General features: G+C 40.8%; 1 protein-coding gene and 1 pseudogene across 2 annotated transcripts; one reads left to right on the top strand and one right to left on the bottom strand.

The window, feature by feature from the left end:
- Positions 1 to 372: 372 nt before the first annotated feature.
- LOC149834904 (putative inactive receptor kinase At5g67200 pseudogene) lies at positions 373 to 4047 on the top strand (annotated as a pseudogene).
- A 1450-nt stretch (positions 4048 to 5497) lies between these two features.
- LOC149834903 (protein RER1A-like) lies at positions 5498 to 20347 on the bottom strand. 2 transcript variants are annotated; one of them, XM_090011603.1, is made up of 3 exons: positions 19943 to 20347; positions 6035 to 6215; positions 5498 to 5945 (listed from the first exon to the last, which is right to left on the bottom strand). In XM_090011603.1, the coding sequence occupies exons 1-3, from the start codon at positions 20314 to 20316 to the stop codon at positions 5889 to 5891; spliced, it is 612 nt and encodes a 203-aa protein (XP_089867729.1). In that variant the 5' UTR covers positions 20317 to 20347; the 3' UTR covers positions 5498 to 5888. The 2 variants fall into 2 exon arrangements, with proteins under 2 accessions (XP_089867729.1, XP_089867730.1); XM_090011604.1 differs by having other exon boundaries at positions 5498 to 5930.
- Between the last annotated feature and the right edge of the window lie 1479 nt (positions 20348 to 21826).

Raw genomic sequence — 21826 nt, 5'->3', positions numbered from 1 at the left:
ATCATGAGCCCATAGACCCATCTTTCTCATTAATGAAAAACATGTGCCCCAAGACCCTGATTTTCCTTTGTAAGGTTCTTTTATTGAATGGACTACTGGACTGTTCAGCAGAAAGTAGACTTGACCATGATGAGACTGACGCACAATGGTTCAACCTCTCTCTCTTCTTTACACTCTACTTCTGTGACAACACGTGATGAATGGTGGGGTGTGCAGGCTGCCCTGCCAGCTGCGCACCCAGCACGGACTTTGTCACGTAACTCTTGAGCACTCTTCACAGCCCACACCTCCACAGTTCACCCTCCCCCTTTCTGTCTCGCCTCTCCATTACTCCCATGATGTTAAACTCCCTCTTCCCCCTCCAACACTAAAAAACCACTGGAAAAAACCCAGAAAAAATGGCCATCCCCCTCCAACACTAAGAAACCACTGGAAAAAAACCAGAAAAAATGGCCGCCATCTTTCTCTTTCTTCTTCTTTTAGCCACTACTCTTTCTCACTCTAACCCCACCACCATCACCACCACTACTACCAACACTACCACCACCACCGCTACCAACACTACCAACGATATAACAAACCAAGATGCCCCATTTCTGCTCAAATTCAAGTCTTATTCAGACACCAAAAACACACTCAATTTCTCCTCTAGAGTGTCCTGCTGCAAATGGGAGGGTGTGGAGTGCGAGCAGGGGAGGGTGGTTCGATTGACCCTTGAGAACAAGTCACTGGGAAGCGTCTTCGCCGAGGACACACTGAGCCGGCTGGACCAGCTGCGAGTCCTAAGCCTGAAGCAGAATACGCTCACCGGACCCATCCCTGACCTCTCTAGGCTCACCAACCTCAAGACCCTCTTCCTCTCCTACAACGCCTTCTCCGGACCCTTCCCCACCTCCCTCCAGTCCCTCCACCGCCTGAGGATCCTCGACCTCTCCCACAACTCCCTCTCCGGCGGCATCCCCCCGGAGATCGGCCTCCTCTCGAGGGTTTACTCCCTACAGCTCCATGACAACCGGTTCAACGGCTCCCTCCCTCCCTTGAACCAATCCTCCCTTCTTGTCTTCAATGTGTCAGATAATCTCCTCTCCGGCCGGATTCCGGCGACCACCACCCTCTCCAGGTTCAATTCTACGTCGTTCGCCGGAAACTCGGGGCTCTGCGGAGCACCCATTTCGCGGCCGTGCCCGTCGGCGCCCTTCTTCCCGGTCACTCCGTCGGTCCGGGCGCCAGATCCCAGCGTGCAGCGGCAGATTTCAGGGGGGAAAGGGGAGGGGAAGAAGGAATTCCGGTCGAGGAAGGCCGGAGTAGTGATGGGTCTGGTCCTGGCGGGGTTCTTCTTGCTTCTGGGGGCGGTGGGCGTGCTGATAGTCCGGAAGGAGAAGGCGGAGGGAGGCGGGGACTCACCGTGCCCGCCACCATCTTTCTCGGTGGGAACGACGACGGAGAGCGAGAAGCTGGGGAGGGGTAGCCTCAGCAGGGCGCAGCAGAGCACGGAGATGGTGAGGAGCGGGAAGCTGGTGTTCTGCGGCGGGGATGCGCAGGCCTACGCGTTGGAGGAGCTGCTGAGGGCGTCGGCGGAGATGCTTGGGAGGGGGACGGTGGGGGTCACCTACAAGGCCGTGATGGAGAGGCAGCTGATCGTGAGCGTCAAGAGGCTCGACGCCAGCTGCACCAAGATGGGGAGGGACGAGTTCGAGCGGAGGATGGAGGCATTGAGCAGCCTGCGCCACCCCAACCTGGTGCCTCTGCGAGCATATCTTCAGGCCAAGGAGGAGAGGCTTCTTGTGTACGAGTACCAGCCCAATGGCAGCCTCTTCTCTCTCATACATGGTGAGTGTTGAGTTCTTGTTTTTGCTTCTTTGCTTGATTGATTGCTTGTTTCTGTTACTTAAAAGATGTGGCAAAATGGTGCCATTGATATTGTTTTCTTCCTGCTCTGGCATAGATGCCATGGTGAGCATGACTGTGCATTGGGGAGAGATGGACGGTGGGGGATCCTTTGGATCAATGGATCAAGATGGTAGCTGTAAAGATGGTTGATTACTTGATTGGTTTGTGGATGGAATGATGGATGGGTGTGCCTGGTGAGGGTTTTGTGAGGTGACCTCAGATTGGAAAATATGATTGCTTTCTTTTGAATTTTGTTCGTTGGTGGTTTGGTGGTGTAAATAATGGGGTTTTGTCACGCAAAACATGACCAAGATCGTGAACTAGGTGTATGGCTGGCATTAGTCTAACCGCGACCAATTTCATGAATAACAAAAGCTTTCGGTTACCTGACTGAGATATGTGATCTAGTTCGTGTTCTGCTGCTAGTTGTGTTAGCAGTGAAATAGTTGCAGTTCAGGAACTTGGTCGCGTTTGAATTGATGCCGAAACATAGCCTTTCTCAGTGATAGCAATGCCAATTCATGAAATTCTTCGTATTTCTGATACCGCCAAAAAGTTGAACCTTGAAGTGATGCCAGATTACAGATATTTAGATACTTGAGATTTGTGCTTGTCTTGAGAAAGGCAAAAATCTGGCAGATTCTTGATTTTTATCGGTATCAGAGCTGGCTTGGATGTTCTTATGCATCATCAATGTCATGGTCTTGAACTAGGAATTTAGATGCCCCTTTTCTAGTACTAGGAACTTCGAAGATCCAGATAATTCATGTTTTTGTTTCCTTTACCAGCATCCACTTGGACAAAATAATTAAGGTGCTCCCTTGAAAGGATTCCCCTCGATAGACTCTTTCTTGAAAGTAGTAAAATGTAAGAGGTGGTCATTGGTTAGGTTGAAAATATTTGTTTTTCTATTCCTGTTGCTTTCTCACACCATTTTTCTGATTAACATGGCTTGGAACACCTTGGGGTTGTCTTTAGGCTTTAAATAAGTTTATTAGACAATGATGGTCATGTGATCCTTCCTGTCCATCCTTGTTTAATATGTCGATAAGAGTACACTCTGCAGAGTGATAGTTACTTACTCCTAATGATATTTCACCCCTGCCACCCATTAGTTGCCATTTACTCCACCCTCGTGCATTTATAATCAGTCATTCATGGTGAGGCTATACTGATTGTCAGTGTGTCCTGAAAGAGTAAAATGTCCATTCATGAATTGAAGACTGTTCCTTTTTGTGGGTAAAAAATATGTCACTTTCCCGTGCTTCCCTTGTTGATGTGATGCCACTCACCCACGATTGGTACCGTTGTGTCACATGCATTCTTTGAAACGGAGTAACCAAATCTGCTTGCTTGTATCTGTCGTGTGACATATGAGACAATTTGTTGAATACCCACTTTGGCTACATCTCTGCATTGGCTGTTTGCAGGTTCAAGATCATCCAGAGCCAAGCCTCTGCACTGGACCTCATGTCTCAAGATTTCAGCAGATGTGGCACAAGGTCTCTCCTACATCCACTTGGCCTCCAAACACTTCCATGGCAACCTGAAGTCCACCAATGTCCTCCTGGGTGCGGACTTTGAAGCCCGCATCACCGATTACGGTCTCACTGTCTTCCTCCCGGACCATGCTCATATGGATGACAGTGAGTATAGATCACCTGAAAGCATTGGCAGGTCCGATCCAAGAATGAGCGCAAAGTCTGATGTCTATGGCTTTGGAGTCTTGATCCTAGAACTATTAGCGGGGAAGATGCCGGTCCGGTCGCTCATGGCCACCATTGATCTTAAGAGGTGGGTGAAATCTGCAAGGCAAGAAGGATTAGAAGATTACACTAGATCATCAACCGCCACCACCACCACCACTACCATGATTGCCGACCAGAAGCTTGACATGCTTGTGGAGATAGCATCAGAGTGCACTCGCACTCGCCCTGATGAGAGACCAACAATGAGGCAAGCCTTGATGATGATCCAAGAGGTAAAGGGGATTGATGAAGTGGAAGTGGACTCATACAATTAGAGGCCCTCCCTTTGTGGTTTGGCCTCAAGATGACTTGCTTTGGAGGGGCTGTAGATTTTTGTTTGATTTTTTGCCTTACTATTTATTTATTACTCAACTCTTTGTGTAGCTAAATAATTAAAGTTCACAACTGATGGGAGGAGTGTAGATATCATGGTGCTATTATGGGTAATAAATTTTTCACTTCAATGTAAGATTTCTGAACTTTTGATTCCGACACTTGCATCATCTTTTCTTCTGTATCTTTTGTATTCTAGTGTAGGTCACTTTGTGATGGACGGTGAACGCTATGGTGCCAAACAGCTAATGTCGTATGCTTGGTACTGCCAATAGTAGGATTCTGACTTGATCAGACAATACAACAACTACGCCTTCATCCCAAAACAATTGAGGTCGGCGATGTGAACCAAAAAAGAAAATCATTCTAGGTCTTCCACATGAATCCTTCTCCTCCAATCATTTTTATCCAATGTCATGTTCTCGGTGAGGTTCAAAGCATTCATATCCTTTCCTATCACCTTCATCCATGTCTTCCTAGGCCTACCCCGACCTCTTTTAACTAATATATTTTCCCATTTCTCCATCCTTCTAACTGGAGCATCATTAGGCATTCACCGAATATGTTCAAACCACCGTAAACGATTCTCTCATCTTATTTTCAATGGGTGCAACACCTACCTTCTTAGGTATCTCCTTATTTGGAATCTTATAATTAACCCGTCTACTAGGGCTACATGACATGCAAAAATCCAGACTTGGACGTTTCTGGCCTCTGACGCGTATTGGTACTCTCCAATATTTTTAGAGACAAAGGACCCCCTGCCACCAAAGGGTAGAATTGAATCCCCAAAAGACAGAATTCTAAATTCCTAAAACTTGTTTCCCAAAAATTTTTGGGTAACAAGCAACATCCACAACTAACTTTCGCCGCAGTGGTTGGAAAGGTAACACCACGGGTAAAAGACAATGATAGTTCACCCATCAAACTTTTAAGTTAACCACAAGGAAAGATGTTTTGGGGTTTAACAGAAAAGATGAAGAAATTCAGGAAAGAAAACTTCCAATACCTACAGGTGGCATTAAGCCAACTCATATTGAAAAGTCCCAACTGCCAAAATTCATCCTCCATGTTGTGGGGTAGAAAAAGAAATCTTACATATGATAAATTTTCTCAATGAAAATTTTCCTTTGTTTGTGTAACATGAGAAGATCCAGCGAAAAAATGTAAGGCAATGTCCTCGGGAAGAACAGGGTAACGTTCACAGGGAGAAAGGGCAACAATTACGAGATGGGTGTTTTGATTAGGGTGAGGGCTGGCCTAAAAAAAAATTGACAGGAAATTTTTCTCCATCTCCAAGATGGAGAAATTTTTCATGTCAAAATCATGGCATTTTATGAAATTTTTCATGTGAAAATTTATCACAATACAGAATGTGCGGCATCTGCAGGGGAACGTGGAGGCACATCTCGAACTGGATCATTGGTTTCCCAAAAGGTTTAACAAATGGAATTCACCTATATTTGTGCTTAGTGTGCAAACCACTACTTGAAAAGTAACACAAGTTTTCAATTCAAGCAACAAGGTTCAACAAAAATTCTTCAATTAAATTGCAGAAGAAACTACACATTTACTATCAAACCGTTCATGCGAGATGTTGGAATTCACTAATGTATCTTCCGCTGCAGTACATTTTTTTCCCAGTTCATGTAAAATTTTGTTCTAAAAATATAAAAAAGGTGATCATCCAGCAAACGAAACCACCTTACCATCACATTTTCTTCACAGTTTAATGGATTTTCCCCCCAGGCATGAAAAATCATACCTCCACGAATAGCATGCACTAACTTGGTAAACTTCCTCCACGGACTGCAAACAGCAGACCACAGTTTCCGGTAATGCCTGAGTGCACGCCCTTGCGTGCACACTCTAGCATCTCTAAACAATCAGAAAATTATTCTACGTCCATGGAAGCGATCAGTCTTTCAGAGGGGTCACATCTTCATCAGGTACAGGTTTCTTTCCAGAGTAACGCTGAAATTAGAAAACATAACTTACAGGAAAAGCATTCTGAAAAACAAAAACATGAGGACCTAAAAAAGAGAGGAGAGAATCCCTTGTACCTGCTTCCCGAAAGAGAAAGGAACGTACTTGTATTTGATCATGTGGCTTATCTGCCTCTTCATAGTTACTATAAAGAGCACCAGCCAGTATATAAGTAGTATAGGCCAAAACACAGGAACATCAAACATTGGAAAGAAAGTCATCACAAAAGCAACACAAAATGCTTTTGTAAGAGAATACCTGCACAATTTAAAACCAATTATCATTGTTAAACTTATTATTGGACTGGCAAATCGAATATTTTCCTCAATGCAGAAGTTATTTTTGGTAGAAAGTGGATGAAGGTGGTTAACATATCATAATTATTCTCATGTTAATCTAACAATATTTGCAATTTTTCCACAAAAGCAAAAGCACACAGAACAAGGATGTTTATGAATATTCTCATGTTAAGACTTCTATATTTACAAATTTTCCACAGCATGCATATGGCGATAAACAGTAGTTGCAAAAGGCAAGTAGTCTTTACATATTACTCAATTCATGTATGAAGCCCTAAATCCCATAATTTGCCTTACTAACCCCAGATAAAGAATAAAGCCAAAACCAGACCGCAGGCTGAAACACAATACAAAGATTTGACCACAATCCAATGCAATAGATACTGGTTCTTGCTTCATGAAAATGAAAGAAAGTGAACTCTGTTTTCCCAGCAACAAAACCTACTTCATCATCATAAACACTTAAGAAAACATATAGTTCCTAGACAAAGGAAAAGTATTTTCCATTGTTAATGCTTTACACACAATTACAGGAAACATGAATTCAGACATGCAACTGGACAGCAATATGGTCCAACATACAGCAGCCTTCTCTCTTTCAACAAACATATGCAGCAAACAGATATCATAAACCTGACAGAGTTTGTCACCAAATATGTCAGTCTTTCATATTATGATATGATTAAAACTGACATTTCACATGTGCTCATTGCAACCATCCGAGCAACCAAGGTCAGACAATGGATATGGGAATGAGATCGATGGATACAAGCAGACCTGTGGAAAGACCCATCAGTTAAAAATGTTGTAGGATATAGATAGAGTTAGGTATAAAGATTATGGCAACATAGAAAGAAGGGAAGATTGGTAGCAAAAGGCAATGACCTGAAATATGGTTTGGACACTGCCGGGAGCTTTAGTGTTTTTGTTTGAATCCTAGTCGTTTGTTCCACACCTTTCATTTAGATATAAGCTGCATAAGTTTATTGCTTTGTTTTTTTATCTATTACACGGAGAAACCCCGGTCCTGGTAGCAGGTAGAGCTCAGCTAGACCCTCCAGGGGATAAAACTCCGTGGCTAGGACCTCAATCCCAGGGCCTATGCTGGGCGTCGGCTTACGCAAGGGGAGTAGAACCAGCAGGAGTCGAACCCTGATTGCCCGCCTGACAGCCAAGGTCCTCTCCAACTACACTAACCCCTTTGAGGCTGCATAAGCTTATTGCTTAAAAATGCACTCTTACACGGAGGAATCAATGAAGAGATGTATCTCATTTAAGAACCTACCTAATGATGCAGTGAAGGTGCCGTGTTTCTTGAGTGCTTGGAGTCGGTTCTGAGGATCCACGATCTCAGCATGTGCGATGAACAGGGAATGAACAGAGAACAGGCCACTGAACTCGGTGGTGTAAACTGATTGCTTTATTTTCTTTTATTTTCAATAGGAATCAATCTAACACAGGACTCGACTTAATGAAATGTAAAACAATCAATTAATCCTTAACCTAACAAGGAAAAAACCAATGAAATGAATAACAGGGAAAGAAATAAGAAACAGGAAAAGAAAAGCTGCGGCTGTCTTCAATCTCTGCCCTGCACGAAACCCTAGGCATGGGTTTTTAAAGGCATCTGATGGATCCGGGTCTCGGGTCCAACTTTGGACCCGAGACGCGACCCAAATCTATATCCTGCAAGACTTGAGGTGATCGGATTTGCGCTCGTCTGGAATATGTACGTGTCACCTCCTTACATCAAGTCACCTTACCTGCGATCGGATCCAGTTCCTGGGTCCGATCGTCCATTCTCTAAAGTGGATCGGATTCCGGGGCCAAATCAGGGTCACGTGGTACAGACCCAGTCGAGCCCTGCCCTGCATCATTCTCTTCTGGTTGGGAAGAAGTCGGCTCTGACGACTTGTTGTCGCCAAAGTAAGTATATAGATCAGACACATTGAAGATGGGCGAGATATGCCAATCAGCAGGCAGCTCAAGAAGGTAGGCATTCGGTCCCAGTCGGCGACGAATCTTGAAAGGGTCGTACTTTTTAGGACTCAATTTGCTATAGGTACCCACTGGAAAATGCTCGGGACGTAGGTAAACCCACACTAACTGACCGACTTGAAACTGGATATCACGACGACCCTGGTCTATGAAAGCTTTGTAGGCGTCGTAGCTCTCAACTAACTTAGTTCGGACCTGCCTGTGGATATCACGCATATATTCAATGACATCAAATGCATCCGAGGCTGGGTCTGAGACATTAGTTACCGGGGCTAAGTCAACTACATGAGTGGGTGTCCGACCATAAACCACCTAGAAAGGGGACTTGCCTGTGGACCGGTTGATGAAACTATTATATGCAAACTCAACTTGAGGCAATACTAGGTCCCAAGTTTTGACATTGTCCCCTACAAGACTTCGTAATAGGTTCCCTAAAGTGCGATTTACAACTTCGGTTTGGCCGTCGGTCTGTGTTTGGTACGCACTACTGAACTGGAACTTGGTCTTCAATAAAGCCCATAATGATTTCCAAAAATGGCTCATAAAACGCGTGTCACGATCTGATACCACTTTGATGCAGTGAAGGTGCCGGGTTTCTTGAGTGCTTGGAGTCGGTTCTGAGGATCCACGATCTCAGCGTGTGCGATGAACAGGGAATGAACATAGAACAGGCCATCGAACTCGGTGGTGTAAACTGATTGCTTTATTTTCTTTTATTTTCAATAGGAATCAATCTAACACAGGACTCGACTTAATGAAATGTAAAACAATCAATTAATCCTTAACCTAACAAGGAAAAAACCAATGAAATGAATAACAGGGAAAGAAATAAGAAACAAGAAAAGAAAAGTTGTGGTTGTCTTCAATCTCTGCCCTGCACGAAACCCTAGAAATGGGTTTTTAAAGGCATCTGATGGATCCGGGTCTCAGGTCCAACTTTGGACCCGAGATGCGACCCGAATCTATATCCTGCAAGACTTGAGGTGATCGGATTTGCGCTCGTCTGGAATATGTACGCGTCACCTCCATACATCGAGTCACCTTACTTGCGATCGGATCCAGATCCTGGGTCCGATCGTCCATTCTCTAAAGTGGATCGGATTTCGAGGCCAAATCAAGGTCACGTGGTACAGACCCAGTCGGGCCCTGCCCTGCATCATTCTCCCCTGGTTGGGAAGAAGTCGGCTCTGACGACTTGTTGTCGCCACAGTAAGTATATAGATCAGACACATTGAAGATGGGCGAGATATGCCAATCATCAGGCAACTCAAGAAGGTAGGCATTCGGTCTCAGTCGAAGAAGAATCTTGAAAGAGTCGTACTTCTTAGGACTCAAATTGCTATAGGTACCCACTGGAAAACGCTTGGGACGTAGGTAAACCCACACTAACTGACCGACTTGAAACTGGATATCACGACGACCCTGGTCTATGAAAGCTTTGTAGGCGTCGTAGCTTTCAACTAACTTGGTTCGGACCTGCTTGTGGATATCACGCATGTATTCAATGGCATCAAATGCTTTCGGGGTTGGGTCTGAGACATTAGTCACCGAGGCTAAATCAACTACATGAGTGGGTGTCCGACCATGAACCACCTGGAAAGGGGACTTGCCTGTGTACCGGTTGATGGAACTATTATATACAAACTCAACTTGAGGCAATACTAGGTCCCAAGTTTTGACATTGTCCCCTACAAGACTTGGTAATAGGTTCCCTAAAGTATGATTTACAACTTCGGTTTGGCCGTCGGTCTGTGTGTGGTACGCACTACTGAACTGGAGCTTGGTCTTCAATAAGGCCCATAATGATTTCAAAAGATGGTTCATAAAACGTGTGTCACGATCTGATACCACTTTGATGCAGTGAAGGTGTCGGGTTTCTTGAGTGCTTGGAGTCGGTTCTGAGGATCCACGATCTCAGCGTGTGCGATGAACAGGGAATGAACAGAGAACAGGCCAACAAACTCGGTGGTGTAAATTGATTGCTTTATTTTCTTTTATTTTCAATAGGAATCAATCTAACACAGGACTCGACTTAATGAAATGTAAAACAATCAATTAATCCTTAACCTAACAAGGAAAAAACCAATGAAATGAATAACAGGGAAAGAAATAAAAAACAGGAAAAGAAAAGTTGTGGCTATCTTCAATCTCTGCCATGCAGGAAACCCTAGGCATGGGTTTTTAAAGGCATCTGATGGATCCGGGTCTCGGGTCCAACTATGGATCCGAGACGCGACCTGAATCTATATCCTGCAAGACTTGAGGTGATCGGATTTGCGCTCGTCTGGAATATGTACGCGTCACCTCCTTACATCGAGTCACCTTACCTGCGATCGGATCCAGTTCCTGGGTCCGATCATCCATTCTCTGAAGTGGATCGGGTTCCGAGGCCAAATCAGGGTCACGTGGTACAGACCACGTCGGGCCCTGCCCTTCATCACCTAAGTATCATGAAGAAGTCTTCAGCAGATAGTTATCCAACTCAAAAGATTATCTAAAGGATCATGGACAGTGATTCAATAGAATCAATGTCATTAGAGGTTGTCTTTAGTTGCAGAAATCTAGACCTTTCTTTTTTCATCTATAATGCTTTTAGCAGCCTAACTATCACAATGCTTTCACAGAAAATATACCGGAAGCATCATCGAAGAGATCATTAAGTCAAAAGGATGAAAAGACTAAACTTTTAGATAAAGAAGCCAACTTCCAAATTATCTTCATAACAACCCACCGTTGGTGGGTCCACAAGTCTACATCAACTTCGTAAATGTTCAGTATTTATTCACTTGTTGATAGCCTAATCCAGTTTCTCATAAATGACAAATTGGATCACATGCAAACTTCAAACGTAATCAGATGGAGACTGTAAAGGGAAATCTACAATACATCAAGGTTATATTTGAATATCACCTACAAGAATTTTTCTCAGCAAGAATTCTTATAAAGCCCACATTTCATGTGTTTGCTAATGCAGAAAACAGAACAATAGTTCCATCTAGTCTTGACAATTTCATCAATATCGATGGAAATAGCCTTTTCAAGGGGAAAGTCAACTGCCATCAGAACAGCTGATACAAGGATTTCTCAAAAGATGGGGAAGTTTAAGGCCCTCAAATCTTGCACATTCTCATTAATTCAATTTTTGGAAGCCGTCATCAATGAGGATTCCTATTTGCCCCTTTTTTGGCCTCCATTCCAAACACACCATGATGGATGATTACATGAGTAAAACAAGTTGACTACACAGAGGGGTCCATACCACAAGTGGCTGTAGCTTATTCTTTTGCAAGCCAAGTAGTCAATCTACCATGAAAGATTGACTAATTCTTGGAACATTTCATGTCTCTCATGACACATGAAACAATTAAACAGTTGCCACCTTGATGAATCCTAACAGAACAAGAAAACTTCATGCATAAGAAAGGTGAAAATAAAAAAAAATGCAACCTTCAACTTGACTCTAGCAATCTTGAGCAGCCAGTCTTTTCGTTCAAGCACCTACTTGCAACAAACATTTATTTTCATCGTGTAAACACATAATATTCCTCAAAGATGGTATGAAGCAAGGTGCTAGAATAGAAAAAAAATCAGAAAGTTTATTATGTCATATGAGTGTTGTTGTCATATCCTTCTATTACCAATATTCATGTCATTATTACACCCTAAAGTTTTTGTCCCAAAAAATTGCGCCCTAAAGATAAAACAGTTTGTACCATCCAATGGCACATATAATATATGACCAACCAAGCAATCCCTTCTGGCTACATTTTTTCTCTTCAACCTCACTCAAAGTGAAAGGCTGCACAAACTATTATCAATATCTTTTGCTTTGGGTGAAACAAAAAGTCACATCTTTTTTAAAAAGTAACGAGGTATTAATAATTTGAATTTGACAAATAAAAGTGAATTTCTTATAGTTATCAACAATGTAGCATCAATTTTCTGATAGGCAACCAAAGTAGCATACTAGATCACATAGGAAACTAATAAAGCAGCTTCACCTTCCTAGCATTTGGATTGATGCATATAGACTAGGTTGGGTATCGATTTCATTGAAGTTAGTTTGCGACTTGACTATGCTACATCCAACAATAATGCTTATGCTAATCAAAGAAAGCATGCTCATGAAGGTTCTAGACACAGAGTGAAATAGGAAATCTCTAGGTTAAACAAGCTAAAACCAGTGTTATCAGTATCGTATTGTATAATACGATATGATATGATATGGTGCATTGCTAGCCCATGTGATACGATATACCCTCTTAATCAGAAAATGCAGTGTATCGCACCATATCGTATGACGCATGCCATATCGTAAGATACTGATACTTTTTCATTTTTCGTGTTGAAAAATTTCAGGTAATTTATTTTGGATTTTTTTCACTTTTAGTAACAATTTTTTACATTAATAAGAATTTATTAGTCTTAATTATTTTGTAAACTATGTGAACAAAAAAGTAGAAGTTTCTTCTTAATTTATTGTGATTAGTGAAGACGAGAAAGAATACAAGAGAAATATTATTATGGAAGAGCACACATTATTCAACTCATGAGCTTATTGTAATTAGTGAAACTAATTAATGAATACATTATGAAACTTCTTTTTTTAAAGATTACTACTAAGAAATGGCATATTACTTTTTTTATGTTTAATTTCATACTCTTTTGATATACTTAATGGATACATTGTTATCACTTTTTGTTTTATTTCTCTTTGTGGTCATATCTTTAATTTTTTTTTAGTGATTTTAAATTTTATTTTATTTTTTTATTATGTGGTTTTTATAATTTGTTTACTCAACTTTTTCTTTTTTTGTTATCCAATGTGACTCTTTAATATTAACCATTTTGTTTTGTTAGTTATTATTTGTCACGATAGTGTTTTGCATGTTATAGTAATACATGTGCATGTTTCATAATGCTTAAATTTCATTTTTTTTTATCTTGTGATTTTTTCTAAATTTTTCTGATTATTTGTCTCTTTTTTGTGATTTTTGAAATGGGGTCATTTATGTACGGTATTGGCTAAAACAATGTTTCAACATCCACATATTTTTTCATGCAACACAAGTACATCAAAATGTTAAACCATAACTAGTGTGAAATTTAAGCTATCAATCATTTGCAAAAAGTTACCCAATCGTCCATCAAACATCCCTTAGCAATTAGCATCCCTTTAAATCCCCGAACAATATCATAAAATCTAATTGTATAGGCACAGCATCAATGTGAAGATGGACAGTATACAATAATTAATTAAACCAAAGACATGGGACTGTGAGGATGTACTTGGACCTAAGTCACACGGACTCGGCTAAGGAGGCGCCGCACCAGAATCGACACGCCCCGACACGGGTGCGGCTTCGGACTCGGCCCTAACTCTGCCAACGCCGAGTCGGACTCGGTCAACGAGTCGAGGCCGAGTCCGTCCACATTTTGGACTCGGTCAACTTTGACTGAGTCCAAAAATATCCGTTTTGATTTTTAAAATACGTTTTGGATCCGGGTTGGGTCGGGTCCGGACCCGACCCAGATCCAAATTTCATCTGCAGTCGAACCCTAAAAGGGGTTTATCGACAGGGGGAGAGGCTTACCCTCTCGATTTTGCCTCTCCCCTCAGCCCATGCAGCTTTCTCCTACACCCACGTCGGTGATCCAAACTCCGACGACAGTACGCACAGGTGTCGGCCACCGTCTCCCCTCCGTCAACACTCAACAGGTATGTCGACCCTCCTGCACCCTCTGCTCGCAGCCTCCCTCCTTGCACCCTTTGCTCGCAGAAGAGGGGCTCGATCCCTCTCTTTGCCTCCTATTCACAAAGGAAGGGCTTGGCCCCTCCTCGTTTCGCTTATGTCAGGCAAGCCCCTCCCCCACCCCCCACCCCCAACCCCACCCCCCCTGCACCCTCTGCTCGCAGAAGAGGGGCTCTCCCCCCTCCCTGCACCCTCTGCTCGCAGAAGAGGGGCTCGGTCCCTCCCTGTGCCTCTGTATCACAGAGGAAGGGTTCAGCCCCTCGTTTCCCTTTTATCGCAGGGGTCAGAAGTAGGAGTGGAGGAAGGAGGGAGCTCGGCTGCCAGGACGAGCCTTGCCCCGCCGGACAGAAGGGAAACGAGGAGGGGCCGAGCCCCTCCTCGTTTCCCCCGTTGCCTTTGGCTTTTTGGCAAGGGTGAAGCCCCTGCCACTAATAAGGTTCAGCAGGGGCTTGCCCTGCCCCTCCTTTTTGCGTCAGATAGGGGGTAGGCCCCCTATCTCGAACCGGGTTTGCAGGTTTGAACCTGATTTGCACAGGGGGAACAAACCTGGAGCTCCTATTACTATTATTTTGAAGTGTTTATTAACTTTATTTTATTTACTTATTTTCTTTTCAGTTTTCACTTTTCAAATATAATGACGAGTTCTAGCGGTAGTGTCAATATATTTGGTTCAAGTTCTAACCCTGAATTAGAAGTTTCTCAACCACTTTGGAGGCTTGTGACAAAAGAAGTAAAAGCTAGTAGTGATAGTGGTGGGAATGTGCAGTTTCATTGTAATCTATGTAAGACTGTTTTCATAGGTTCTTATACGCGTGTGAAAGCACATCTTTTGCATATTCGTGGTCAAGGAATTAGGGCATGTTCTGGGGTTGACAAAGACATGTTAAAGCAATTAAAAAAAGAACAAGAGAAAGCTTAAAAGAAAAAAATTGCAGAGATGAGAAGTGATTCGATTAATTTGTCTTTTCCTATTGCTAGTGATATACAAGAAGAGCTTTTAAAGAAAAGAAAGATGGAAAGCAATAAAACAATACAAGTGTCATTCAAAAACATGACAAGAGCAGAAATTGATAAAAAGATTGGTCGATTCTTTTACTCAAGCTCAATTCCTTTTAATGTAGTTAGAAGTCCATACTGGAAAGATACGATTACATCTTTGGCTAATTATAATTTGAGTGGTTATGTGCCTCCTAGTTCAGGAAAACTAAGAACAGTCATTCGTGTAGAGGAAAAAAATAGAATTGAAGACTTGTTAGAGACCCAAAAATTTGCATGGAAACGACATGGAGTGTCGATTGTTTCTGATGGGTGGACTGATATACAAAGGCGACCACTAATAAACTTCATTGCTTACTCACTTAATGGGTCAATCTTTTTGAAGACTGTTGATGCATCTGGAGACTATAAAGATGTTGATATTTGTCGAAGTGATAAAAGAAGTGGGTGAAGAAAGTGTGGTGCAAATCATTACTGACAATGCTCCAATTTGCAGTCGTGCATGAATGAATTTGGCAAATGAAGATACATATTCACATATTTTTTGGACTCCTTGTGCAGCACACAGTTTAAATTTGGCACTTAAAAGTATATGCAATCCATCAAAAGATGATACACATCACGTGAAATGTGTTTATGGATTGAGGAAATAGAGCATGATGTTCGAAATATTAGAAATTTGCTTGTAAACCATCATCACGCTCTTTCTATATTTAATAGACATTCTGATCTCAAGTTACTGAAAGTTGTTGAAACTCGTTTTGCTTCTCTCGTTGTTATGATGAAAAGAATTAAGCAACTCAAGAATGCATTGATGATGATGGTGACTGATAAAGATTGAGACTTTTATCGTACCGAAGATGATGTCAAGGCTCAAGCTATCAAAACATGCATCTGTGATGATTTTTGGTGGGATAAAATTACATATTTTGTTAAATTTAAAGAGCCTATTTGGGAAATGTTGAGAGAAGTTGACACAAATGTACCCATGCTTCATAGAATTTATGAAATGTGAGACAATATGATTAAAAAAATTTAAAGTATCATTTTTAAACATGAGAAGAAAGATATTGCACTTGATGATTCAGAATTTTACAATCATGTACATTCAGTTTTAGTGAGAAGATAGGATAAAAGCAATACACCTTTGCATTGTATAGCACACTCTCTCAATCCAAAATACTATGCAAAAAAATGGTTGACAATAGGTGTTGGTCGTGTTTCTCCAAATAAAGATCCTGAGATATCAAGAAATAGAATATGTTTGAGAAGACTTTTTAATGATCATCACATGTTTAAGGTTGTAAATAGTGAGTTTGGCAAGTTTTCTACTAGGAGATTTGATTCTTTAGCAACACTCGTGGCAAGGGACGAGGAAGATCCCCTTAATTGGTGGGCAACATATGGATCAGAGACACCAAATCTGCAACGTCTTACAATGAAGTTGTTATCCCAACCTGCTACATCATCTTGTTGTGGAAGAAATTGGAGTACATATGCTCAAATTCACAATATTAAAAAAAACAAACTCACTAGTAAAAGAGCAGAGGATTTGGTTTATGTCCACTCAAATCTACGATTAATTTCTCGCCGCACCAAAGAAGAGTATAGGTACTTTTTTTTCTTTGTATTCAAAGTTTGTATTTAAATATTTGTATTCAAAGTTTTAAGTTAGATACTAATATAGTTATTTTTTGATGCAGTTGTGGACCATCCAAGAATTGTGATGTAAATCCAGAAGATTTTGACTTGGAGGGAGAACATAATTTGCATACTCTCAACATGGACTACCTCGATTATGTTCTTCCCTCTAATTCAAACGATGAGGCAAATTTATGATAAATTTTGTTGTTTATCACACTCACAAGCTTCTTTATGTGTTATATTTTGGTAAGTTTGTGTTGTTAAGAATTGCTTTTTTATTTTTGCTTTAAAATTTACAATCTTTATGTGTTAATTTATTGTTATATATAATTATATATATTTAAAATATATATATTTTAATATATTTATAGCCGAGTCCCCGTGTCCAAATTTTTTGGAATTGCGCTGCACCCGCACCCATGTGACATAGACTTGGACTTCAACGGCAAAAAAGGCTTGCGTATTAGCAATAATGTCAATGTGATAAAACGGCAAAGCTATAGGCTTGATAAAGTTTACAGAAAAAATAAAAACTATTTAGTATTGCAAGTGCATTGGCAACAGGACAAACAGAGTAAATAGGAATCCCACATTAATGATGGTTCTTAGAAAACTAGAAAGATCAGAAGTGCAGCAACTGAGAGTCCCACATTTCTGTACCACTTTAAGACTCATGTTACCACATATGAATATGGTAACAGAAATTTCCATAAAAAAGACAACTTATGTTACTACTCGAGGACATTTATAGAACTAGAGGAACATGTCATTTTGTTTCCCACGTCACACAAACATGAAATAGCCTGATGAGAATTCTTGATTACAATAATTTGCACCTATAATATCCAAATGAACCCTGTATGTCCTAGTAAAACTTGTTTGATGGAGATGACAGAAATGAGAATCATGAAGCTTCTTCTATTTTCTTCAGATGATTGTGAAAAAAGGTGTCCACAGAAACCACCAAGACAGACTCTTCAAAATCTTCATAAAATTATCTAAATTACACGGACTATTCTGCAAAACTCCAAATGGCAATAGACCAAAACTGAGAATGTAATCTTGAAGCTTGGAAGTGACAAACCCAAGAAACATAGAGAGAAACTCTATATGTTCAAACAAGAGTAACTAATAAAGGGACCAACTATGACTGTACTCTAAGAACATGTGTCCTTGTTCACAAAAGTTTAACTTAGATGAACTGCTTATAATTATAAACTTTGAGACATTCTATAGAGTTACTTTAGTTGTTTGAATGATGGAGCAGACACCTCTCCTTGACCACAAAATTTTAACTTAGAAGAATTGCTTATAAACTTTGAGACATTTTATAGTTACTTTAATTGTTTGGCCAGGTTATGTTGAGGAACTATTAATGTAAGACCATTTTTTTTGTTCAAACTTCAAATTAACTTCTATTTGCAATGTTCTATTCAAAGTAAAATATTCTAGCTATTTTATACTACATCTCAAGTTAAGCACAATACACATCTTTCTTTTCTAAATGCAATTCATTAAATATAGGAAAAGGACCTCTAAGGCTATCCCTTGTTCTTGTTCCATTGAACCCAGTACAGACTACAAAACAAATCTTTCTCATGCCTCTCCCAACCAAGGCACAAAATAGCAATGCCTCAATCATGAAAAGAAAAAGAAAAAATGAATGCAAAGTTACCTTCTACTAGGCCTCAATCACCTCTAGATATTATCTTGAATTCCTAGAATGTGTGTTGTAACGTAACAACAGTAACATGAGCAGCCTTCTACCAAAGGTGTGCAACCATAATCTTGAAACAGACACTATCATCTATGAGGCCTCAATTTGCTTTCCTGTTCAACTTCTTAAACTGAACGACAGTAATATCTTCCATGTCCACATTTATTGCATCCAACGACTGGTCCGTGATACTGTTTATCTTTTCCTTAATGCTTTCTATATCAAGACCTATGATAACCTCTTAAACATCCTTCAGTACGGGAATCTGTGAATATTTCCAAATAATTAGAAAATATCCATTATCTTCATCAATAATCGCTTTATTAAGCTAAATAAATTCAAAACACCTTCTCTGTATTAACTTTGCCAAATTTTCCTAGATTTAATTAAACATGAGAAATGTCATGTTCCTTAACTTCTATTCTACGAGAATTCAATCCATTTCTTATTTCTGCTCACTTTTTGTGCACACCATAATTCTGAAGTTTTGCTCATTACAATATTTTTTATATTCACCAGGAAGAGAAAAGGAAAAACAAAAAAAAGCCGAAGTGTTTCGTAAGCACACAACCTGCTACAAATTACCTCCACCAGCCCAACACTCTGTAGTGTCCATGCAAAACAATGCATTTCTGCAACAACCCACATCTTTGATACCAAACCATAAGCCCCCTCCATTCAACAACGTATCATTCAAATCCGGCCATATGATTTTCCCTTCCTGCTCACTTTTTGTGCGCAGCCAACATCCATCATGGCATAATTTTGAAATCAGCCTTATAGCTCTTAACCATTATGGGAGCCGCACATTGAAAAGATTTCTGTAAGTCCGTGACCAGACATGAAACATCCAAAGATAAGTATCTGATGTTTGCAGACCGTTTTCCCTCCACCAGCCCAACGCTCTCCAACAGCCGTGCGTAACAATGCATTTCTACAACACCAAAAAACTTCTACACCATATCAGAAAGAAGATCTCTCCCTTCATCTACTCATCGTGCAAATTATATCTTCTGCATAAACCAACAACCCTGCTAATAATATCAAGAAGATAATATAAAAACGAAAAACCCTAAAAAACAAATACTGAGGATCCCACAGATTAAAGTCACGGCATAAACCTTAAGAAACGGACCATCCCCCACCCAAACAGGATCAATATACAGAACAAGCAGAATTCACATGGGGGGAAGCCTACCAGCGTTCCACAATGAAATGTTTCCCTTTTTTCTATTTGAAGAATTAACAATATGCGCTTTTAGTCTTTTTTTCTCCACGAAACACAAATCATTGGAAACCCTAAATCTCTTCCTCCGTATCAGATTAAGATATTAAAAATAATAATTATCTAAAAACCAAAAAAACATCTTCATAAGAAACAAAGCCTAATTCCAAATCCCAACCGCAATACATAACAGAAAAAAGGGAACAGAACGCAGAAATCTCCATAATCAGGCGGCGGCGAAACCAATACGAGTGAACAATGCAATCTCCAAAAAATAAACAGAAAAAAGGTCAATCGATTCAAGAACACTGAAAAAAAAAGAAAGAATCGAGAACAAAATGGGACATGGTCACCAGAATTTGAACTCCGGGAGCCGGCGAACGAAGGGGCGGAACTCGTCGGATCCCTTGATGGGGAGCGTGGGCCCGACGTCGGCGTCTTGGAGCTCGGGGTCGACCTGAGGGGATAGGAAGCCGATGAGGAGGTTGAGGATGTATATGCCGAGCCCGTAGGAGACGACGTAGAACCCCTCGATCACGTAAACCCTAACGACGTAGGCGAGGGCGACAAGGGAGAAGACGATCCACCGGCCGAGCGCGTGAGGGGTGGAGCGGTCGAGGAGATGCTGGTAACGCTGGGAGGCGGAGCTCGCCCACCGGGACCAGGCGCAGAGCCACCCGCCACCGCCGCCGGCGGACGGGAGCGAGTCCATCGCCGGAGACGACATCTCTTACCCGACGGACGTTTTCGGAAGGCAGAAAGGGAAACGGCAGCAACGGGAGTCCGGTTTTAAGTATCTTATGAGAGACACTTTTACCCCTGGACTCCATTTCATACAACAGTCTCGCCGTTATCGGGTTTGGATCGTCGTACAGGTTCTACCCGGACTCCAACCTAGAGGGCCGGTAAATGAGCCGAATGAGCCGAGCGGAAAGTGTGTTAAAGCTTGGGTCATTCTTGAGCTCATAATGAGCTTCGGTTAAACGAGCTGAGTTTAAGCTGGCTTGTTTGGGGAAAGAGTATATTACTTTATAGGTCGAAGAAATAGAATTACAAAAAAAAATGTGTTGTTTTAGAGTTAAAAGTAATAAGATTTTACTCACATGTTTTATACATATATATTATATGATGTAATATACTTATCGAGCTCAAACAAGTCGAGCCTAGCTGTGCCGAGCTGAGCACCTATTGTTCATGAGAGGCTTGTTGAGCTTATTTTGCGAGTTTGAACGAGTGATTTACCAACCAAACATGAGTACGGCTTGGCTTGTTTCCTAGCCTTACTTTGAACTGGTGTTTTGAGTTGGTTTGTAGTTAGCCCACTTATGAATCCGTTTAACGGTTTTATAATGTAAAATTAAGCAAATAATTGAAAAACACACAAAAAAAAAAAGTAAACATGTCAAATCATGATGAATTTGAGATTTCTTTATTTAAACTTCATGTTTTGTGAAATTCTTGTGATAAATTTCATAATAGCGACCATGATATGAAGACTTATTTTGTGGATGACAGCTTTGGTTATGTGGATCATTCTGTAATGGGTTTGGGCTACGACATAGTTGCAACAAGCTGGGTCTCATCTTGTGGACTTAGCTTGTTCTTTACCCATGTTACAAATGTTGTCGATATTTTGAAACTCATCTAATTACAGAAACATCGTGATATCTTTAAAATAACTTTTATTCTAAATATGCAAAGATACTTAGACCGATATTTATATGATAGAACTGTTTCTTTTGTTTTGTTTTTTTCATATTACTTTTATTTTAAATTTGACGGTAGTTCTTTAGTAATTTCCCCCATAAAAAACTAATCTTCTTGCAGTTTCTTTTGTTGAGAAAATCTTGTTACCTAGATTTTTGAGATCGGTCCTTATATTAAGATCAGATCATACCCGTAAATACCAAATCCCAACCCAACTAATTAGGGTAAGTAAAGACTGAGTGCTAGGGCCTAGGCCTTGAAGCAAACGTGACAGAGTCCAAAATGACCCAAAGCATTGACCTTTCTACATTCGTTGGGATTATGGAAAGTCCTTTGACTTTAGACTGTATTTAATGAATATTAAAAGCGTTTGACGGAAACTGAAAGAACGGATTCTGCATACTACCTCAACTTGTGATTAAGGAGTGGAGCAGAAGACTAGTCATAGGGATTCATTTTCGATTTTTTTATTATTTGGATCTTTTGTATTAAGATCATTTTAGTATTTGATTCATTTGTAATAAATACTG

The sequence above is a fragment of the Nuphar pumila genome, chromosome 6 (genome assembly GCF_984573655.1).
Source record: "Nuphar pumila chromosome 6, dmNupPumi1.hap1.1, whole genome shotgun sequence".
NCBI lineage: Eukaryota > Viridiplantae > Streptophyta > Magnoliopsida > Nymphaeales > Nymphaeaceae > Nuphar > Nuphar pumila.
Note: the sequence above shows the minus strand (reverse complement) of the source record. Positions and strands in the feature narration are given on the sequence as shown.

Coding starts and splice junctions, on each gene's coding strand:
- LOC149834903 (XM_090011603.1), bottom strand. CDS start 20,316: ATGTCGTCTCCGGCGATGGACTCGCTCCCGTCCGCCGGCGGCGGTGGC. Junction 6,216..19,942: donor CTCCCGGAGTTCAAATTCTG/GTGACCATGTCC, acceptor TAAATTGTGCAG/GTATTCTCTTACAAAAGCAT. Junction 5,946..6,034: donor CTTTCTCTTTCGGGAAGCAG/GTACAAGGGATT, acceptor TTCTAATTTCAG/CGTTACTCTGGAAAGAAACC.